General features: G+C 38.2%; 1 protein-coding gene across 1 annotated transcript; it reads right to left on the bottom strand.

The window, feature by feature from the left end:
- Positions 1 to 16,158: 16,158 nt before the first annotated feature.
- LOC145066704 (uncharacterized) lies at positions 16,159 to 17,143 on the bottom strand. Its single transcript, XM_079013982.1, has 2 exons — positions 16,625 to 17,143; positions 16,159 to 16,212 (listed from the first exon to the last, which is right to left on the bottom strand). Exons 1-2 carry the CDS (start codon positions 17,141 to 17,143, stop codon positions 16,159 to 16,161), a joined length of 573 nt encoding a protein of 190 aa, XP_078870108.1.
- Positions 17,144 to 18,265: the final 1,122 nt, after the last annotated feature.

Here is an 18,265-nt window from a genome sequence, read left to right as displayed (position 1 = left end):
CCAAACAAAATAAAAACAAATAAAAATTGTTCAACAAAACATAAATAATAAAAAAAACTAGTCTTCATCCTCTTCCTCATCATCACCATGCACAACCCCACTTCCACCAGTTCCTCCTTGCCTTGCACTTATCCTTTCTTCCCAACTTGGAACATATGTAAATTGTCCCCCATCTAGATGTTGGATGTGGAAATACTCAAAAAATTGGATGAGACATTGGTTTGTGAAATTTGAACTCCGAGCCAAATCATCCAAATATCTCCTTCCTTCCTCATTATACCATTCCTGAGGAACATTGTCCTCGTCCGGAATAACCGGTGGATCATGGCGTGCTTGCTCCCATCTTGGTCGAACCCACCTTCCCAGTGCCTCGGGTCCGATCACGGCATCGTCATGTGGATAGCATAATGACTCCCTCCATAATCCTCAATAATGCGAGCCCTGCGAAAAAGAAGAGGATTAAAGGGAGATGTCGGGATCTCCGTTAGCAAGTTCCAAGCACCACTAGTCATTAACCCATAAGAATGGGCTAATCGTGTCACGAACTTGTCACCATTAGTTTTTGATGTTTTGCGGTCCTTGACCGCTCCCTCCGCCAAGTACGAAGCTATGCACCATGGAATATTGCAAAAAGCATTAGGTGTAATGATGCTCCAAAGAAAGAAAACATCAAGGTTAGAAACCTTGTCATCAACTTTCCTTTGGTTAATGGTGTTTGAAATAAGACGGTGCGTCGGTGATCGTATGCTCCCTTCTTGAGCCAACTTCGGAATGTAAACCTTGTTGGCAATGGTGTTCCACCAACTTGAACTTGTAATCCCATCCGGAAATGCTTTATGGCAATGCTCCAAAAAGGTATGAAATGCATCCGTGTTGACCACTTGTTGGTCATATATCCCTAATCTCCAAGCCAACTCCACCATAGAACAATGACGAACCTTGCCCCCAAGACAAAAAGTAATACTTTCGGGGTTATAATAATCATCCACACCCTGGAAATGTATTGTGGAAAAGAACTCCAAGCACAGCTCACGATAGATCGGTTCTTGAATATGGAAGACACGACTCCATCCATCACACGTGATGGATACTCCATTGTGTACAAACGTATTGATTATATAAGGAGCCAACTCCTCTTCATAAAGAACTCTCCCCAACCATTCCTAATCAATTGTATTGGGAGCACAAATCTCTTTTTTCTGAAGTTCCTGCAAAACAAAGAACAAACAATCCAGAAGACACAGAAACACATTAAAACAGAATCTTTCTGGGTTCCCGACTGGACTCGTCGAGTCAATACCCTAACTCGCCGAGTCACTTGCAAACATTTCAAAAATTACATAATTTTGTCATCTATTAATAAAAATTGTTGAATCCACCCCACACTCAGACCATGCGTACCCTCAAGCAAACATTTTTGATGAATTAGAAGAGAAAAACAGAAAAGTCCTAAGAAAATCAAAACAAAAACTAAAACGAGAAAGATAAAAGAAAGCAAACTCTCATAACGGGTTGCCTCCCGCCAAGCGCTTCTTTTTGAGGAGTATTTAGCTGGACTCCCTCCCATCTATGTTTCTTCATTTTCCTGCATCGGGAATGCATGCCTAATCTTTTGCGGTTTATACTTTGTCTTGTAGGCATGTATCTTCCTCTTATATGCCCATATCAATTCTTCTTTTTTTTTTCCTTGTGGCATCTTCTTCAATTGCATGCATGTATCATTTCCCAACCTTCTTTTTCTTCACCCCACTCTTTGGCACCTTCTTTTGTACTTCCCCTTCCTTGAAGGTAATTACTTCATAATTGGAAAAAACTCGGGCTTGAGGTTTGGTTGCATGTGACTCAATGAACGAGTTATTAGTATCATCATTCCCAGCCTTTGCATTCTCATCTTCCCCTAAGCTTGCCTCCTTATTAAGTCGCATTTCTTCATCTCCTGGTAGCACCGTGGCAAGGTATGCTACTTGAGCATTTTGGAATTCACAATATGTTTTAACAATTACGCCTTCTGCTGCTCGATCTTCTAAAGAATTAGGAAAAATCTTCATGTCAAAATCAGGCAAGAGTAATCAGCTACATCATTGACTTCATCCAAGTGCTTGTAAGCATCTTCGTGGTCTTTTCCATAGAAAGGAATCTTCTTTAGTTGAGCAAGTATGTGACCCTTTAGTTTGAAAGTAGCAGTAGCGGGAATTGCAGGTTGCACAAGTCCCGGGCCGGTATCGTCACGCATCTTCTTCTTCCATTCCCCCATGGGGACTTCATCGATGTTAGCCATGATAATGGATAATTCGTCATCGAAGTCGGATTCGTGCACGAAAGTGGGGTCTTCTTCTCCTGCGGTTTCGTACTCGGTGTCTTCTTTAATCGGGTCTTTGATTGCTAATGAGGTGCTAGATGTTCTTGATTTGCTGTTCTTCTTCTTGCTGAAAACGGAATTTAGATTCTTCAGTGGCGAGTTCTTTGAAGAAATAGATTCTCCAACGGATTTTCCTTTGTTCTTCCTTAGGGTGGATTTCGGGTCTTCTAGTGGAGGGACCAAAGGTGTATCAGATCCTCGGGTCATGAAACAACTGCAAATAAAACAAGAAAAAAAATGCATAAAAAGAACAAAAATAAAATAAAAACTAAAACTGTGAACAGCGGTGGACTCGCCGAGTTGCTTCGGGTGCACTCGGCGAGTTAAGTCAAAAACAGAAAAGTTCCTAATTAAAACATAAATTTATCAAAACCTATCCTAATTACTAAATTACCTAAGAATTAACTTTGTGTAAGATAAATCTCACAAAAAGGATCGATAAAAATAGAATTTAGTGCTAATTTAGAACCGTTCCCCAACAACGGCGCCAAAAACTTAATGTGTGTAAACTCAACTAGTTTTAATCCAACTTTTAATTATAAAATAAACACACAAAGGCAGTGGACCTATCAATTGTGGTAAAGCTAAATAATTAGGGTATCGAATACAGGGAACGGAGAATTAAAACTAAAAACTAACTTTATTTAAAACTAAGTAATAAAAAGAGGTTTTCTCTAGTTTTACAAGACTAGAAACTTACCAACTAATACTTAAACTAATTAACTAAAAACTAGATAAGCAAAGATTCACCTAAATTCAATTACGAAGGGAACTTCTGTTTAGTTTAACTCAACTGATCCTATGGTTGATATTATGGTAATGGTGCAATGGATTAATTCTTCTATGGGCTACCGATTCAAGTGATTAGATTCACGTTCGTTGCACTAATCCTTAGAGAACGAACTAACTCAAATAGTGGCCAGTTGTCTAATTTAATTCAATTCACTAGGTTATTTATTCGGGTTAATTTAGACTTGTAATGGTTAACTAATTTGGTCCTTTAATTAACCTCTTGTTGATGGTCATCACACAAGCTCACACATGAATTTACCTAATTTTCTATTAATTTTAGTTTCACAGTCGCTAATCCTAGTCATATAATAAAGTGGTCACATAAATTATATGAGGTAACAATTAAGAGATGTTCATGCAACTTAATTTTCTTCCTATTAACAGAAAAATAGTTATCATTCACACATAAGGTTCTTTAACAAGCTAGAATTAACAAAATCACCAATATTAAATCAATCCTACCATAGATCAAACCATAGTCTCAATATTATCTCCCCAAACAGAAGTTCAATGGTTTTAGCTCATGATTGAGGTAATTGATAGCACAAAAACGAAATCTAAAAGTCTTAACATAATGAAAAACAATAGATTGAAGTAAGAATGATGTGAATTTGCCTCAAATCTCCTACATAATTGGTTTTAGGGTTGTATCTTCGTTCTCCAGATCTCTCCTGACTCTAATTCGCAGCTTACTTCTCCCCAAGGGTTCCAGAATTGATTATGTCGTTCTGAAAAGTCGTTTTTATAGATTCGCACAGACTCGCCGAGTCCATGACTGACTCGTCGAGTCTATCACTTAATTCCTGTGCACGGTAAGTCAGAGAGTCCTTATCTTCTCGATTCTTCGATGCGAATCGCCGAGTAGTCGACCCTACTCACCGAGTACCTTGCATTTTTTGCATTTTTCTTCTTTGTTCACCTCCCGAGCTCCCAACCGCTTCTCCTGCTTCCTTTTGCTTCCGAGCTTCGCTTTTTGACTGAAAACACAATTCAAACACTTTTATGTATCTTTTGTCCATGATATGCAATAAATTAGCTAATAAATGATAAAAATCTATACTTAATATAAGGCTAAATATGCAAATATCAAAATACCCCACACTTGACTTTTGCTTGCCCTAAGTAAAACTGAATTTTAGCACATTAGAATCACATAGGACAACTCCAATCGAACCCAACCATTACGCCAAAACCGCAACGCATGCATTTGTGTCTAAAATTTCCCTAAAACCCCCAATATTCCAAATACTTACAATCCTCATAAACATTCACCCACTTATCCCGAACAATGCTCATTTTATGCATCCCTCCGAATCCATCTGCAGAAAACCTCCTATCCTCAAGGTATTTTTGGTTGAGCAACCCAAGCATACATAATCTAGACAATTACAATTTATGATACCACATTGGAGCTCTTTGGAATTCTTCACTTCTTTGATAATTTGATCTTGATTTCATTGAATTCACCACCTTCTTTGATTTGATTTTTGGTATCTTCAACTTTTGAACTTTTGGAATTTTGATCTTTTGATCTTCACTTTGATTGCTCCAAAATTCTTACAACTTTTCTTGTAATTCTCTCTCTTTTTTTAACATGTACCTTACTTTTTTCAATAAAAAACCTACATGCTTAAGCAGGGGCGCTCAACTTCAACCTTTATTGGCTAAAATAATAATTTTCCTGGATACATTTCTGGTACACGATGCTAAACATATTGAATCCTTCGGGATAAGCAAGGTCGTGTTTTTGTCCCATGATTTCACTGGAATAAGGAAGCCACAAATGCACTAGAACGTATATAGGCTCAACTAAATATTTGGGTCTTTATGCAATCATCAACATAATTCTAACATGGAATCCTAATTTAATTTTTACCAAAATTTTCTAAATTAAATCCTAAGTAACATTTTCGGTATGCAAAGATTTAAAAATTTTAAAGTTGACCTAAATTAGGACATTAGGATTCTAAATTTACTAAGATGAAATCAACCCCATACCCCACACTTAAATTATGCAATGTCCTCATTGCATGTAATGCATGAAAAAAAAATAAAAACATATGAAATATAGAGAGAATTGGAACAAACTCCCATGGGGTAGCAATCGCTAGGCTGATCATCTTGTATTAAGCTCCTACTTTAATTGACTTTAGACATGGGAACAGCTCATCCATGTCTTGGGCATCAAATCGCATGTGGTTAGCTCCAAATGTGCAGGAAAGACACAGTAAAATCTTCAGGATTTGATTACAAAGATAACGTGGTCAAATGGTGTAGCTATCGACATTAAATCAGCAGCCCTTGTGGTAGATAAATGAAAGACTCGCCGAGTCATATGAAGCACTCGTCGAGTCATTGCGCGATCATTTTGAAGTCGTGGAAATATACTGCGACTCGTCGAGTAGGCTAACTACACTCGGCGAGTCATCGCTGGGTGGAAAATAATTAAATTTTGTCTTGAATACAGCTTTTAGTGGACTTCGAAAAAAAACTTCCCCTTGCTTTAGTAAAAATTCACTCATAAACCCTTTAGGACTGGACTCAACACTTAGACTCAATACATCAACCTTTCTTGACTCGTTTCCCTGTTTTTCTCACATTCTCTAGACTCCTTATGCAAGCATTTCCTAACTCGATTTTTGAAAGAAACCAAGGTAAATAGAACATCAAGCACATAAGTTTAAGTCCTAATTAAGAATTCAAAACACACCAAACAAAATAAAAACAAATAAAAATTGTTCAACAAAACATAAATAATAAAAAAAACTAGTCTTCATCCTCTTCCTCATCATCACCATGCACAACCCCACTTCCACCAACTCCTCCTTGCCTTGCACTTATCCTTTCTTCCCAACTTGGAACATATGGAAATTGTCCCCCATCTAGATGTTGGATGTGGAAATGTTCAAATAATTGGACGAGATATTGGTTTGTGACATTTGAACTCCGAGCCAAATCATCCAAATATCTCCTTCCTTCCTCATTATACCATTCCTGAGGAACATTGTCCTCGACCGGAATAACCGGTGGATCATGGCGTGCTTGCTCCCGTCTTGGTCGAACCCGCCTTCCCGATGCCTCGGGTCCGATCACGGCATCGTCATGTGGGATAACGTATAAACCCCCGCCATAATCCTCAATAATGCGAGCCCTGCGAAAAAGAAGAGGATTAAAGGGAGATGTCGGGATCTCCATTAGCAAGTTCCAAGCACTACTAGTCATTAACCCATAAGAATGGGCTAATCGTGTCACGAACTTGCCACCATTAATTATTGAAGTTTTGCGGTCCTTGACCGCTCCCTCCGCCAAGTACGAAGCAATGCACCATGGAATATTGCAAAAAGTATTAGGTGTAATGATGCTCCAAAGAAAGAAAACAGCAAGGTTACAAACCTTTTCATCATCTTTCCTTTGGTTAATGGTGTTTGAAACAAGACAGTGAATAAGGCAGTGCGTCGGTGACCGTATGCTCCCTTCTTGAGCCGAATTCGGAATGTAAACCTTGTTGGAAATGGTGTTCCACCAACTTGAACTTGTAATCCCATCCGGAAATGCTTTATGGAAATGCTCCAAAAAGGTACGCAATGCATCCGTGTTGACCACTTGTTGGTCACATATCCCTAATCTCCATGCCAACTCCACCATAGAACAATAACGAACCTCACCCCCAAGACAAATTAATACTTCCGAGGTTATAATAATCATCCACACCCTGGAAATGGATTGTGGAAAAGAACTCCAAGCACAGCTCACGATAGATCGGTTCTTGAATACGGAAGACACGACTCCATCCATCACACGTGATGGATACTCCATTGTGTACAAACGTCTTGATTATATAAGGAGCCAACTCCTCTTCATAAAGAACTCTCCCCAACCATTCCCAATCAATTGTATTGGGAGCAGAAATCTCTTTTTTCTGAAGTTCCGCAAGCTTCTTCTTCCACTTAATCCTTGTTGAATTTGAGTCAATTTGTGGAAAATGTAACCACGGAAAATCTCCTTGACTTCCTCGATAGCTTTGTCCTCATGAAAACATGGTTCCTGCAAAACAAAGAACAAACAATCCAGAAGACACAGAAACACATTAAAACAGAATCTTTCTGGGTTCCCGACTAGACTCATCGAGTCAATACCCTAACTCGCCGAGTCACTTGCAAAGATTTCAAAAATTACATAATTTTGTCATCTATTAATAAAAATTGTTGAATCCACCCCACACTCAGACCATGCGTACCCTCAGGCAAACATTTTTGATGAATTAGAAGAGAAAAACAGAAAAGTCCTAAGAAAATCAAAACAAAAACTAAAACGAGAAAGATAAAAGAAAGCAAACTCTCATAACGGGTTGCCTCCCGCCAAGCGCTTCTTTTTGAGGAGTATTTAGCTGGACTCCCTCCCATCTACATTTCTTCATTTTCCTGCATCGGGAATGCATGCCTAATCTTTTGCGGTTTATACTTTGTCTTGTAGGCGTGTATCTTCCTCTTATATGCCCGTATCAATTCTTCTTTCTTTTTCCTTGTGGCATCTTCTTCAATTGCATGCATGTATCATTTCCCAACCTTCTTTTTCTTCACCCCACTGTTTGGCACCTTCTTTTGTACTTCCCCTTCCTTGAAGGTAATTACTTCATAATTGGAAAAGACTTGGGCTCGAGGTTTGGTTGCATGTGACTCAATGAACGAGTTATTAGTATCATTATTCCCAGCCTTTGCATTCTCATCTTCCCCTAAGCTTGCCTCCTTATTAAGTCGCATTTCTTCATCTCCTGGTAGCACCGTGTCAAGGTATGCTACTTGATCATTTTGGAATTCACAGTACGTTTTAACGAATTACGCCTTCTGCTGCTGGATCTTCTAAAGAATTAGGAAAAATCTTCATGTCAAAATCAGGCAAGGGACTGGGAACAAGAAGATCAAGGTAATCCAAATTGCTGAAATTTTCGACTGGACTCGTCGAGTCCGTCGATGCGACTCGGCGAGTCGATGCGCATGCCTCACTTTCCATCGATTTTTCTGAATCAATTCCCTTCAACAGCTTTTCTATCTCTTCTAAGTCTTTCTCAGCATCACCATTTCCTTCAGAGGATAGTAGAAATTTATTTGGATCTTCTTTTTGTAAGAGTGCAAGTTCTTTTTGTAGTATTTCATCATCCAATTCAATGGAGGAAATTTCTTCTTCTCTTGTTTCTTCTTGCATAACCTCTTGTATAGCCTTAAACACTGCTGATTCATCTCCTACCCTCAATGTTAGTGTGGACTCGCATACATCTATCAATGCACATGCGGTATTAAAAAATGGTCTTCCCAAAATAATTGGAATTTTGTGCGTACGAGGCCTTATGCTACGCTTACGAGGGTCAGGTTCCACCATCGCATGCGAAGCCGTGGAGAGAAAGGGAAGGTCCGGATTGCGTCATGTATCCCCTTGCATTCCAATCCCATAATTTAATAAAATTCTAAATTCTGTAACTTTCACATACGAGCTCCGTTTTCGACATTATTTATATCCACACATAGGTAGCGACGTGATCTACTACTTTCGTTTAGTCTCCGTCGACTAATTTTGAATTTATTTTTAAAGTTATATTTTAACAGACTTAGATAGATAAAGTCCATTAAAAATTCATAACTTTGTCATCAGACGTCCGTTTTCATCGTTCTTTATATCGTTGAGCTCTTATTAATGAGATCTTCAATTCTCATTTAGGTTTTGTTGGTTAAAAATTGATCGATCTAAGATTCAATTTTTGGGTTGTCCACTACTATGCTAAATCTTATAAAAATCATAACTTCCTAATACGAAGTCAGATATGGACGTTCTTTTTACGTACATTTTCGGTTTGACATATACTACGAATTTGGTTTAGATCCCTAAGGCTAAAAAGTAATTTATCAAAAATTCACTTTTTACGTTACGCGGTGTCGTGTCGGTTTAGCCATAAAATTTCGACGGGTCATAACGTCTTCGTTATAAGTTGGATGTCATCGTTCTTTATATGTACGGAATCCTTGTGACATATACTGTAACTTGGTTAAGGTTATTTAGTCTAAATAATCTTCTATTAAAAAGTCATGTTTGAAGTTTATTGTTTTAAATTGACAAGCCCAAATCAACGGTCTTTACACTAGATTTATATGCTAGAGGGATAAAATTGCAAGCTTTATACATTAGGAAGGTTGCAAATGAAGTAGAAATCCAAGATCCAAGTGTTTCTCTCCTTCAAGATGAGCTTGACTTCCTTCCTTCTTCTTCTAAGGCACCAAAATACACACTCTAAGCTTGAAAAGGCTCCTCAAGGTGAAACTGGGGTTGCAAAGACGTATGAGAGGGATGAAGGAAAATAAGGTGGATAAAAAAATTGGTATCTCACGGGAAAAAATTGAAGAACTTGAAGTTGCATGAAGTGGCGCTGGTGAGGCTCCTGAAGTTGGTTGGTACAGATGAATAAAAAATTACATGTCGATGATCCATGCTATTTCTTTGGTGAGACACATTTTGACACTTGATTCATGGGAAACTTTAGTATGGTGAACTCATGCATAACGCATGCAGGAATGATTGAGTATTTTCATCAAGACCTATCAACATATGAGTCCAATTCGTGAGTCTCCCATCAACAAATTGATAATCATTAAGAACTTTTAAGATGAGATGGCAAAGAGTGATTGGTTGTGAACAAAAAGTGGGACATGTTGGAGATTAGATGGTAAAAGGAGTAGGTACTGGCTTGTAAAATGGCAATCTATTTTTTTAATAGGAAACGTGGAGACCAACTGAAGAGGTGTCACAATCTGCATTTGACTAGTCTGTAATCTTCACGAGATGTTTCTTTTATCAGCTATAAAAACATATTCACCAAGCATGCTTGTATCTTTTTCAATTATACCCATGATCACTTATTCATCTAATTTTGAGCATATTTATTGACACTTTCTTTTACAGGCCAAGCACCATCTTTTCTTTTGTTTGTACCCTAAGTGGAGACCTTGCTTCTTGCTGAAGTTTTTTTTTGAAACTATCAGTCCATAGACCAAATCATAGCAAAAGGAGTTCAAACAATTTTTCCGAAAGACCTACCCCGTGATTCTTTTGATATTCATCTATAGATTCTCTTTAACATTTAAGAGAGAGAGATAGAGAGACTGAGAGAGAGGGAGAGAGAGTAGTAGACAAGGTTTGACTTAACTTTTGGTGTCCTCGTGACTCTATGCAAGTTTTTTTTATTTTTATTTATATTATTATTTTTATTTAATCTAAGAAAATTGCTTACGTAACACTTTGAAAACAAGATTATATATACATATATATTTTTATTTAAATAAAAGAAACAATCTAAAAGATTTATTTATTTTACAAAGAGAGAAAGTCTACAAAAATATGAGCTTGACAATTTCAGACTCTTTCTGATTTGACAACACTTATCAAATAGTTTTAGGAAGGCAACTGAATTTGGGTGGTTTTACATACCTTTACTTTTTGAAATGCCTTTGATCAAAAGAAAAGCCATCAGCTTCAGGTTTCTGAAATCTCCCCTTCTTTTTCCCTGGATAATTTTGATTAAAAAACTCCTTTCCAACTACATTTTTTGGATTTGTTTCAGACTGTTGAGACGAATTCGTGGGAACCCAAACTTGCTTCATTTTCCTTGGTTATAAATATGGATTGTTTTCAGTCCATACCTTTGATGTGTGCAAACTCACTTAGTTTTAAACCTACTTTTAATTATCAAATAATACACAAAAGGCAGTAAAACTATCAATTGTGATATAGTTGAAAAAGTAGGGGATCGAACACAGGGAACGGAAAATTAAAACTAAAAACTAATTTAATCTAAATTAATTAAGTAGGGTTTTCTCTAGTTTTACAAGACTAGAAACTTGCTAACTATTACTAACAAGAAAACAAAGAATTAACTAGATTCAATAGTTGGGAAGGAACTTCTGTTTAGTTCAACTCAATTGATCTTATGGTTGATTTCAAGGTAATGGTGCAATGGATTCATTCTTTTGTTGGTTACCGATTCAAGTGATTAGATTCGCATTCACTGCACTAATCCTTAGCAAATAAACTAACTTAAACAGTGGCCAGTTGTCTAATTTAATTAGATTTACTAGATTAATTATTCGGATTATTTTAGACTTACAATAGTTAACTAATTTAATCTTTTAATTAACTTCTTGTTGATGGTCATCACACAAGCTTGCACATGAATTTACTTAATTTTCTTATTAACTCTAGTTTCATGTTCATTAATGCTAGACATATGGCATAGTGATCACATAGCATATGAGGTTAATATTCAATAGATATTCATGCTAATCAATTATCTTCCTATTAACAGAAAATTAATTATTATTCACATGCAAGGTTATTTAGCAAGCTAGAATAACAAAAATTCACCAACTTAGAATTAATACTACCAATCAATCAAACCATATTATCAATTTTGTATCCCCAAACAGAAGTCTAAAGGTTTTAGCTCATAATTGAAGTAAATAACAGCAAACAGACAGAGTCTAATTGTTTAACCATAATGACAAAACAAAAGATTAAGTGGAATGATGAAATTTTGCCTCAATTCTCCTTCGGGATTGAATTCTAGCTTATGACTTCGTCTTCTAGGGTTTTCTGACTTCTTAATCGCAGCAAAACTCTTCTGAATCGTCCTAGAATTTTTTTTCATATCGTTCTGTGGAGTTATCTTTATATATATGAATCGACTCGTCGAGTCCGGTAGCGACTCGTCGAGTCCATCTCACATTCCCCGTATTGTGATAACTCTCTGGGATCCCGAGTCTTTATCTTCTCGATTCTTCGATCGGACTCGCCGAGTAGTCGCCCTACTCGCCGAGTAGGTGCTTTTTTCAATGTTTTTCTTCTTTGTTCCATTCTTGAACTTCTAACTGTTTCTCCCGCTTCCTTTCGCTTCCGAGCTTCATTTTTGAACTGAAAACATAATTCTATGTCAATACTAAATCATATGCTTAGGAATAATGATTATGAAACCCAAGCATACATAATCTAGAATTACAACTTTTCGAATCCATCCGCAGAAAACCTCTTACCCTCAAGGTATTTTTAATTGAGCAACCCAAGCATACATAATCTAGAATTACAACTTTTTGATACCACTATGGAGCTCTCTTGAATTCTTTACTTCCTTGATAATTTGATCTTTGATTTCTTTGAATTCACCACCTTTATTGTTCGATTTCTGGTATCTTCAACTTTTTGAATTTCTTGGAATTTTGATCTTTTGATCTTCACTTTATTTGCTCCAAAATTATTCAACTTTTCTTGCAATTCTCTTTTTTTTTACATGTACCTATCTTTTTTCACTCAAAACCCTACATGCTTAAGCAGGGGCGCTCAATCTCAACCTTTATTGGCTAACGATAATAATTTTCCTGGATACATTTCAGGTTTAGGCTGCTAAACATATTGCATCCTTCAGGCTGAGCGGGGTCGTGTTTTTGTCTCATGATTTCACTGGAATAAGGAAGCCACAAATGCACTAGAACATATATAGGCTCAACTAAACATTTGGGTTTTCATGCAATCATCAACACAATTCTAATATGGAATCCTAATTTGCTTTTACCAAAATTTGCTAATTTAAATCCCTAAGTAATATTTTTGGTATGCAACAATTTTTTTAAAATTAGCCTAAATTAAGATTCTAAATTTTCTCATATGTGACCAACCCCCTACCCCACACTTATTTTATGCAATGCCCTCATTGCATATTATACATGATAAAAACATAAAAAGTGAATAAAGAGGGAATTGGAACAAACTCCCCTGGGATAGCAGTCGATAGGTTAATCACTTTCATTTTAGCTCCAACTTCAATTGACTTTAGACATGGGAACAGCTCATCCATGTCTTGGGTGTCAAATCTCGTGTGGGTCGCTCCAAATACGCGGGAAAACAGTGTAAGATCTTCAAGAATCAATATGGAAAAAATAAATGGTCAAGTGGTACTCTTATCAGCATCAAATCAGCAGCCCTTTTGGTATCAAACCGAACGACTCATCGAGTATATACGAGACTCTTCGAGTAGCATCGCGGAAATCTTCGAATTAATGAGAATTCAAGGCGACTCGTCGAGCCAGCTTAGTGCACTCGACGAGTAGGTCATTGGATGAAAAATAATGATACTCTGCATTCGTTCCAGCCTCTAATAAATCCTCAAAACTTTCTACTCACTTCTAGACTCCCTTGCTAATGTCTCTAAGGACCGGATTCAACACTTTAACTCTAACGCTTCCCTTTCTTGACTCTCTCTTTCACTTTTTAACTTCCTTGATTCTACGATTCTAAACCCTTCGACGCAAGCATTCCTAATTCAATTCTGAAAAATTATCAAAGCATCAAACATCAAGTAAACAGTAAAAGTCTTAACACATTCAAACAAACCAAACAAAAAACATAAAAAATAATAATTGAAAATTGTTCAATAAAAACGCAAAGAAATTAATCCTCCTCATCGTCATGATTCGGCGCTACTACACTTCCTCCCGCACCACTCCTTCTTATACTAATCACCTCTTCCCACAATGGAATATACGGAAAGTTACCACCATCGATATGCGGAATGTTGAAGTGGTCGAAAAGCCGAATATGTGATTGATTGCTAAAATTGATGCCCCACGCCATTTGATCTTGTAACCGCCTCATCTCCACATTGTACCAATCCATTGGTACATCTTTATTATCAACCGGAATCACCGGCGGCTCTTCCTCCACATCCCGCTCCCTCCTCGATCGGACCCTCCTTCCCGGTGCTTTGGGACCAACTACCGGATCATCATGTGGGATATCATAATGACCACCACCATAGTCTTCAATAATCCTGGCCCGCCGGAAAAGAATTGGATTGAATGGAGGTGTAGGAATCATCATCATAAAGTTCGATGCACCACGGGTCATCAACCCAAACGAGTTGGCTAGCCGGGTGACAAACATACCACCATTAATTCGAGAAGTTTTGCGATCCTTGACCGCACCCTCCGATAGATATGAAGCCAAACACCAAGGAATATTGCAAAAAATTTCGGGTGTGATAATGCTCCATAAGTAGAAGACATCAAGGTTGGAAACCTTGTCATCGTCCTTCCTTTGGTTAATAGTGGATGAAATGAGACGATGAATAAGGCGGTGTGTAGGCGATCGAATGCTCCCCTCTTGTGCCAATTTCGGAATATAAACTTTGTTGCCAATCGTGTTCCACCAACCCGTGCTTGTCACTCCATCGGGAAACACCATGTGGGATTGCTCCAAAAAGGCCCGAAAGATAGCTGTTGAGACCAAGGGTTGGTCATAAATTCCCAATCGACAGGCAAGGTCGAGCATAGAATATTGATGAAATTCACCCCCAAGGCAGAAACTAAAACTTTCTGGGTGATAACAATCCACTCCCCCCGTGAAAGATACTGTGGAGAAGAACTCTAGGCATAGCTCCAAATACACCGGCTCTTGAATTCGAAAGACCCGACTCCACCCCTCACAAATCATCGTTTCTCCTTCGTGGGTAAACTCCTTTAAAAGATAAGGAGCTAACTCCTCTTCATAGCGTACACTTTTCAACCAATCCCAATCTATCCTATTGGGCACGTAAATTTCTTTCTTCCTTATGTCGGCCAACTTCTTCTTCCACTTCCGCATCGTTGAAGCGGACTCGATTTGTGGGAAATCCAACCAAGGAAAGTCACCTTGGTGTCCACTAGAACTTTGCCCCCTGTTGAACATTATTTCTGCAAAACCAAGATACAAAACCCAGAAACATAGATTATAATTAACAGAAGTCATGCACGTGTTCCCCGACTCGACTCGTCGAGTCCATGGACGACTCTGCGAGTCGCAAGAACTGCACGAGTCAGTCTGCGGGTAGGTCTAAATTGGACCATGAAATCTCAAAATTACTTCAAGGGTTTTGTCTAGGCACATGTTTATAAGGTATTAGGCAAGAATAAGCATGCAAAACATCATAATTCATCAAAAATCGAAACCCTAGAAATTTACTTTTTTTTCAAAATCGGGTTTTTCTATGCAATTTCCATCATAGATAATCTTAGAATTATGCTTTTAACAGAAAAAATGAAGAAATTAGTTACCTTTTGCGATGGAACTTGAAAATTTTGAAGAACAATGAAGAGTAAGATGAATGCTTGAGAGAGAATTGAGAGAGAGGCGCACGGTGAGTGGGTTTAAAAAAAAAACTGATTCTTTTAGGGTTAAAACCCTAATTACCAGTTGTAAAAGTAATTCTTATTATTATTTTTTCTGTGAATAATACCGACTTGTCGAGTCAGGGTCAGACTCGGCGAGTCTGGTCGCGATGCCATTTGTTTCTGAAATCTATATGGACTCGTCGAGTCATGGTCAAACTCGGCAAGTCTCTTGCAAACAATTCAAAATTTTTAAAATTTTGTCATTTAATTTGAAAAGAAGATTCATTTCACCCCACACTTAATCCATGCACACTCTCAAGCAGACATGTCCGACGAATTGGAAGATTAAAATTCTCAAAACGAAAAAAATTCAAACAAAAATAAAAAGGTAAAAGAAAGCAAACTCTAAATAACGGGTTGCCTCCCGCCAAGCGCTTCTTTTTAAGGAGTCGTTAGCTGGACTCCTTCCCATCTATGTTTCGTCATCTTCTAATATCGGGAATGCACGCCTAATATTTTGTGGTTTGTACTTCGTTTTGTAAGCGTGAATCTTCTTTTTGTAAGCCCGTTTTGATTCCTCTCTCTTCTTTTTTACAGCATCATCCTCAGCTGCTTGGGCTTCCCTTTTTCTCTTCTTCTTCTTCACCCCATTCTTTTTCACCTTCTCTTGCACCTCCTTTTCTTTAAACTTAATTACTTAGTATTTTGTGAAAGTTTGTGCTCTAGGTTTGGTAATGAATGGTTGATCAGCTTCCACCCTCCTTTCCTTTGCCTCCTCCTCTTTTTCTGTGCTCACCCCATCTTCAAGCGGGATTGCATCAAGACATGCTACATCGGCATGTTGAACTTCTGTTTCCATTTCTCATCCTGCTGTTTGTTCTTCTAAAGAATCATGAAAAATATCCAAATCCAGAATATGCAGAGAACTAGCAACAAGCAGATCTAAATCGTCTAAGTTGTTATCAAATTCGACGGGACTCGTCGAGTCCAGTAAAGTGACTCTGCGAGTCTGATCGTATTCCATCATTTCTTGTGTGTTTTCTGAGTCGGCTCCTTCCAGTAGCTTTTCTAACTCCTCCAAGTCCTTGTTAACATCTCCATCCTCTCCAGAATGTAGCAGAAACTTGCTTAGATCTTCTTTTTGCAAAAGTGCAAGTTCTTTTTGTAATATCTCATCATCCAAATGGATAAATGAGATCTTTTCTTTTCTTTCCTCTTCTTGTTTGGCTTCTGGTATAGCTTTAAATATTACGGACTCGTCACCCACCCTCAACGTTAATGTAGACGCACATACATCAATTAAAGCACAAGCGGTGTTTAAAAATGACCTCCCCAAAATAATTGGAATTTCGGGGTCTTCTTCCATATCAACAACCACGAAGTCTACCGGAAATATAAACTTGTCGACTTTAATAAGGAGATCCTCACAAACGCCTTGTGAATGAATTATTGTCTTGTCTGCCAAATGGATCTTCATATTTACCGGTCTTGGCTCCGGTAAATTGAACCTCTTAAAGAAAGTGAAAGGCATTAGATTGATGCTTGCACCCGATTTGGTTAATGCTTGGGTGACAACTTCATTACCAAACTGGCACGGAATTATAACATTCCCCGGATCGCCCTTCTTTTCGGGTAGCTCACTCAATAGTATCTCCGCGACTTCAGCCAAATCTTTCCTAGCAGCAAAAAGACCTTTTAGCAAGTTGAAGTATTTGGGTGTCTGGAGCATCGTTTCCACAAATGGCACATTAAATTGTAGGGCTTTAACATGCTTCATGAAGGTTCTATATGCTTCAACTTTTTCCGCAGGCATGGCTTTGATTGGGTATGTCAAAGGAGGATTATATGGCTTTAAAGGACTGACAGTTTTGTCATTTACGCATGGACTCGTCGAGTCCAATGGAGTAACTCACCGAGTTGGATCGGGTTTTGCTGGAGCTGCTTCTTCTACCTTTTCTGTCTTCCTCTTGGAGATTCTCAGTGCATCTGTGCATATTTCTTCCTTGCTGGAGGTTATTGCACTAACATTCTCCATTCTTGGATTGGGTTCGGTGTTACTTGGAAGTTGACCCGGTCTTCTATCATTCACTTGATGCGTAAGCTGTCCCAGCTGTTTCTCAATGTTGAGAATGTCTGCCTGTTGATTCCTTAGCATATTTCTGGTCTTGTGTATTGCAGCATCGTGATCACTGTGTCTCTTTTCGGATGCGGCTATGAATCTAGTGAATAATTCTTCTAAATCGGCTTTCTTTTCTACCGGTTCTTCCTTTGGATATAGTCCCCTCTCCTTCTGCTTGTATTTTTCCTCCTTAGCCTTCTTATTCTCTTCGTATGGGAGCCATTCCTTCTTAGGTTTTCGCCAATTTTTGTCGTATCGATCGCCACTTGAATAGAAGACTTGAGCTTTCTTATTTCCATTCGCATCCAAATCACAATCCTTTGTGAGATGGGGCCCTCTACAATTTTCACATCCCACCCTAATAGCATGGATTGCTTGATCCATTTTTGCCATTCTTCTATCAAGACTATCAAGCTTAGCTATCACCGCCGCCATGCTATCATTTGCCGAGTTCACTACTCCCCGACTTACTTTGTTTCTTGGATTGTGGTATTCTCTAGAGTGCTTAGAGAATTCTTCAATTAACTCCTTATTACCGGGGGCACCTTCTTCGTGAGCGGGCCTTGGGAATCGAGCAATTGCCTTGTAGTGACATTGACTCCATCATAGAAAATGGAGACCTCTTGTTGGCTATTAAGTTCATGGTGTGGGCAATTTCTAAGCAAGCTCTTGTACCTTTCCCAAGCTTCATAAAGAGATTCTCCGGGTTGTTGCTCGAAGTTGGCAATGGCTTTCTTTAGCTTGGCTATTTTGGAGGGCGGGAAAAAATGGTCTATGAATTCTTCTTTCATCTTGGCCCATGTGGTGACCGATCCG

Source organism: Lactuca serriola, chromosome 8 (genome assembly GCF_051521515.1).
Source record: "Lactuca serriola cultivar US96UC23 chromosome 8, Lser_US96UC23_V15, whole genome shotgun sequence".
Taxonomy (NCBI): Eukaryota; Viridiplantae; Streptophyta; class Magnoliopsida; order Asterales; family Asteraceae; genus Lactuca; species Lactuca serriola.
Note: the sequence above shows the minus strand (reverse complement) of the source record. Positions and strands in the feature narration are given on the sequence as shown.

What these genes read in the sequence shown, in the direction of transcription:
- LOC145066704 (XM_079013982.1), bottom strand. Translation starts at nt 17,143, where the DNA reads ATGCCTGCGGAAAAAGTTGAAGCATATAGAACCTTCATGAAGCATGTT. An exon ending in CCGCTTGTGCTTTAATTGAT is followed by an intron (nt 16,213 to 16,624) that starts GTATGTGCGTCT and finishes ATGATTCTTTAG; the next exon opens with AAGAACAAACAGCAGGATGA.